Below are 5,312 nucleotides of genomic sequence, written 5' to 3' on the forward strand. Positions count from 1 at the left end.
TGGATGTTGCTGAGTTCTCCCTCAATGCCAAGTGTGACATCAACAGTATCAACATCCATGGGGACACGCCCCTGTACGTAACACATCACTGTCATTCCTAGGGGCGGGTTACCAGTACAGTGTACACAACATTTTTTCTTGTTGGACCGGTCCAGAAATACCGGACTTGAAAAAAATCAGTGGACCGGATGTTGGACCAATTTGAAAATGAACAGATTATCCTGGCAGATATACACATATTTCAGGGCTTACTGGTCCAAGAAAATCATTGAAGTAGAGGAGAGTTGATAGTTACAAAATGTATCATTATCAAGCTTCTTCAGTCAAACTTGGTCTAAAACAGTGTTATTACATGACTTGGATAGGATTTTTAAAATGCCGAAAGACGTCGGAAATTCCACCAAACAGAGTCCTTTGTAGCGAAATGGACCAATGTTTTGACTATCGGCCATTCACAATTCTCACAGATAACCAGGTTCAGGTCCAGACCTGTACCCTATCCTCTGGATCTGGACTGTAGCTGGACCAATATTTTCTGTACTGGTACCCACCCCTAGTCATTACTTTTTCCAAGAAGATATTTTTGGTAGTTAAAAAGTGATTGTGGTTTAACTCAAGAGCTGCAAAATTGTATGAGGTTAGTGCGTACATATATGACCTACCAAAGAGGTTCATTAACTTTGGTACCCCTGAAAAAAGGTCACACCCAGTTGCTTGAGTACCTGGTTTTTGACATATCTTATTACCTGGATGTCTAACCTTCATCAACCTACATGAAATTTTTTTCACCATGTTGATCACAGAATAACATTCCTAGCACTGTTAACTTATAATACACAATCATGAAGGCTTGTGGTTGGAATTAAGAAGTGCATGTACGCTGAAGTGTTTGTTTTTGATTGGCAGGCACATCGCATCTCGTGAGAACCATTACGAGTGCGTGGTCCTCATCCTTTCCCGCGGGGCTGACGTGGAAATTCGCAACAAGGAGAACGAAACGCCGATCGACGTAAGTAACTTCGAACACAGAAATTGCACACCCAAATTTGCAACTATCCAACTCCCATCTTTGTCAAGGAATTAACAATCTACTGCTTCAGTGATGTCATATTATGCAGATAGAACACATGACTTGGAGAGCAGTGGATCATAAATTGCAGAGGGTTTAAAGTATCTCTGTAATAGGATAGCTGCATTGGAAATTTCAGTTCAGTGTTGCTTCAGAATGACTTTCACCAACACTGATGAACTTTCAAGCATAGACTCTAATTTTCAAATACGATTCAATCCCTACAACTGGTAAAAAACAGAGTACTTGCGTACATTTTTATTCAGTTGTAGAGATTGAATTGTATTTGAATATTGTTGAACTAGATGTCTGTTCTTCATAAACATAGATTATGAAAAATGACTTGTTTCCAAAACTTGCTCAAATGAAGCACCTTTGTTTTAACATCCGCACTGAAGATAGAGAAATCTTTGCTGCCTAAAATGTTCAGTCTGTGGTTAAGTCTGTGAAAACCTGTTATGTTCCAGTGTGCTGAGGTGAACTCCCAGGTCTGGATGGCCCTACAGATGAATAAGAAGTTGAAGGCTGTGGCTGCGGCTCGTGCTGTCCGCACCGAGAAAATTCTCCACAGGTATTAAGCACTATACTTATATGACTGGTATCTTATCACTACCAGTGGACTAGTGCCCTGCTGTAGTGGTCTGGGTTGCCCTGGGGCTTTAGAAATAGTGAAGGACACTACCCTATACACTAAGAAGTACTGTATCAGGAATAAACACACCAAGAGTTGTGAAGTGTATTCAAAATATTTTGCCATAGCCATCAGCCTATGTTTAACAGGTCTGTCTCCAGGACCTGTCCCCCCATTCACTATCCTTTGTTTGATTATACTGCTGCTGGGGTCCCTGACGCAGGGGTAGGTAGCAGTCGGCCAGTCTTCACACTCCGCTTCCATTTGGCTCTGTCCAGTGGGTCGACCCCTGTCAAGCCGCACACCTTCAAGTCCCTCCTGACACACTCCCTCCAGGTTTTTCTTGGTCTACCACGACCTCTGTTGCCAGTCACTTTCAGTTTGGTGATCTTATTAATGCAGCCCCATTCCAGAATGGAAATTTTGATGTAAGGTCAGACAAAAATTTCACTCCGTCTGTCCAAAAACTTTGAACTTCACGACCTGAATCTGATTGAAATGTATTTTTGTAAGCTTGAAATGACAGATTGAACAAGGAAAATTGACAACATGAGCTTACGTTTCAAGCAATGAGGGCGATTTAAAAAAAAAAAGCCGTAGACAGCCCTGCAGTAAGCCTAAGTTTGGTATTCTTTAAACTGTTGCTTACTTTAAGTTGTTGTGTCCAATAGTCTGTTGTCTGATCAATCTAGGGACATCTCCAAAGGGCGCGAGAACGTGCCCATCCCGTGTATAAACGGGGTGGATGACGACCACTTCCCCGCAGACTTCATGTACATCACAGAGAGCTGCGAGACTTCCACACTCAGTATAGACAGGAACATCATCCATCTACAAGTAAGTTCTAGTACCTCCAAATGTTTCTTAACTTAAAATTTCTTTGAGGGATTTTTGTTATTAAACTTTATTACTGCAATTTTGCTTTCAAATTCTAAAAAATGACCTCTAATTCTGAATCAGCAAGTCTGTGAATTTGTAGAATTGAATATAAAAAGTGTTTCGCTTCCTTCAATACTTTTATTAAACCCTTCAATGTCATATTGTGAAAATGATTTTCCTTGGCCTGGACTGTTCCATTGTATGTTACAGGGGTGCCATTGTGAGGATGACTGTTCCTCTAATAACTGTGTGTGTGGACAGAGCAGCATCAAGTGCTGGTACGACCAGGTAAGTCCATCTTACGATATCCTTCCCAATATGAATCATGTTAGATGGAGGAGATGTTTGGTGGACAATAGACAAGTAAAGTGGAAGTGTTATCAGTCCAGTTTAGCTCACTGAAGAGCTATTCATGCACTGGTCGTGACAGAGAGGACATATGCTATGTACAGTATTTACAGGTTCATTGTACCTAGGAAATTCCTCTAGCTCTTTTGGACAAGCACAGTGAACAGTGAAACACGGCTTAATGTCCTGTCCTAATGCCCCTGTCACATTATCCATGATCTTTAGGCATATCGATGGAAGGTCGGCCATATTCAAGATTGAAAGAGGGTTGTGTGTATTTTTCACCTGAAAACCGTCCCTGTCACATATAAGTCATACTTTGTACCTTGTACAATTGTTGTGCAATAAAGCTATTGTAATAAGCGAGGCTTGGGTGATTGCCGCAGAATCGTCATCTGATCAAATTTCACCAATTGTGACAGGAGTATAACTATATTAAGGACTCTAATCTTGTCCGGTAGCGTACATGTCAGATGAGCAACACAGCCAAACTCACAGCTTCTAATATCAGAGGCAGGGCTGCTAACCCACACACTACGTACACTACTATTAGCGCAAACTACCCAGGTATCCATTCTATTCTATCCCCGGGCCCAAATCAAAAACTTGGTCCTTTTGTCCAGCGGTATCTTTCAGCATCCCCGTGGTCAGTTGGGAACTTGCCGCTTCCGACAGATCTCAGTGGCGCCGCTTAGTCCATCAGGGCGCAGGCATTGCTGACAAACGCAGAACTGCCCTGGCCGTCAGCAGGCGAGAGACAAGGCAAGGAAAGCAGATCCATCCACACAACCACCACCTGGTCTTCAGTGCAACGTCTGCGGCCGGTGCTTCCGTGCAAGGATCAGACTGATAAGCCACGCCCGGACTCACAAGGGCAACTGAACTGAACTGATCTGAAGTCAAGGTCCTCATCGACTCCTGATGGACGAACATCATCATGATCATCTTTCTGCCTACACAATTGCTCAGCCCATCAAAATGAAAGCACAATATTTGTCAAGTTTCCTCCTTAAACTTGTCTTTTTGTCCCTCTCTGTAGGACGGCTGCCTACTGGAAGAGTTTAACAAGATCGAGCCCCCGCTCATTTTCGAGTGCAACCGGACGTGCAACTGTTGGATGAACTGTCGGAACAGAGTGGTGCAAGCTGGACTCAGGTTAACATACTGTTCACCATTTTATCATAAACTATAAGAAAATACAGTACAACTGAATCTAAGTCGCTAAAGAAGGTACCTCAAAAATCAATCCTAGGTTCTTTCAAACTTGAACACGATGATAAAGACTGAATGTTTACTGGATGTTGGACTGAATCGAAAATGAACAGATTTACAGGCAGGCGTTCACATGTTCCAGGGCTTACAGGTCTAAGAAAATAACAAGAGTGAAGTAGAGCAGAGTTGATAGTTATTTTTACCAAGTTTCTACAGCCAAACTGGTACCTACCCCTAATAACTACTGCTCCAAATCGATGCACAGATTGTGTAAAAATGATCTGTTGTATAGATTTGAATGCCATCTTTAATTCTGACTGCTGTGTTGATGTTAGGTTGAGGCTCCAGTTGTTCCGGACAAAAGGAATGGGCTGGGGTGTGCGCACACTACAGGATATACCCCGGGGAACGTTCGTGTGCGAGTAAGTACTGCGAGAATGCCGTATCTTCTTCAAATGACATTATGTTGAATCAAACACTACTAGGCTTCTTACTTGTAAGGCATTCACATATCAAAAAGCATTCTTTTGATTCAAAACCACCATCTGTGGACTTGATATCCCTATATACCCTGTTACTTAATGGATATAGGCTACAAGTACCAGTATATAGACACGTCATCTCTTCACTTGTTCAACCCTAACCTTTTTGTTAATCTGTGCTACAGGTATATAGGTGAGATCATCTCTGATGCAGAGGCTGACCAGAGGGAAGACGACTCTTACCTTTTCGACCTGGACAACAAGGTACCTGTATAGCTAAATTATTCCTTACATTTTGTCGTGAAATTAGGTCCAAGGAATCTCTGGAAGTTGAGAAAGATTCGCAGTGGTTTCACTTTTGCTGTTGTTTTTAGCGAAGCTCTTACGGCAAACGCATCCCACCGCGAACACGTGCTATTACTATCGTGCTACCGTGTGGCTTTAATCGCGAATTTAAAACGCTGCAAACACCTCCTTTCGCGAAGTTAGGTCTAACTCTTAAATCCATTTTGTACTTTTTTTGATAGGAAGGAGAGGTGTACTGCCTTGACGCTCGTTTTTACGGTAACATTGCCCGCTTCATCAACCACCTTTGCGAACCCAACCTGATTCCCGTCCGCGTGTTCGTGGATCATCAGGACCTCCGCTTTCCCAGGATAGCCTTCTTCACCGCGAAGGACGTCAAAGCAGA

General features: G+C 42.6%; 1 protein-coding gene across 1 annotated transcript in view; it reads left to right on the forward strand.

The window, feature by feature from the left end:
* Positions 1 to 5,312, forward strand: part of LOC118420693 (histone-lysine N-methyltransferase EHMT2-like) — a gene marked incomplete in the record, with an annotated part of 29,301 nt that overhangs the window by 20,981 nt on the left and 3,008 nt on the right. Inside the window, 9 exon segments of the mRNA XM_035827592.1 lie at positions 20 to 73; positions 907 to 1,009; positions 1,537 to 1,640; positions 2,393 to 2,537; positions 2,790 to 2,867; positions 3,967 to 4,082; positions 4,475 to 4,561; positions 4,807 to 4,885; positions 5,149 to 5,312. Of these exon segments, the coding sequence (XP_035683485.1) occupies positions 20 to 73; positions 907 to 1,009; positions 1,537 to 1,640; positions 2,393 to 2,537; positions 2,790 to 2,867; positions 3,967 to 4,082; positions 4,475 to 4,561; positions 4,807 to 4,885; positions 5,149 to 5,312 (930 nt within the window).

Source organism: Branchiostoma floridae, chromosome 8 (assembly GCF_000003815.2).
Source record: "Branchiostoma floridae strain S238N-H82 chromosome 8, Bfl_VNyyK, whole genome shotgun sequence".
In the NCBI taxonomy this organism is placed as follows: Eukaryota; Metazoa; Chordata; class Leptocardii; order Amphioxiformes; family Branchiostomatidae; genus Branchiostoma; species Branchiostoma floridae.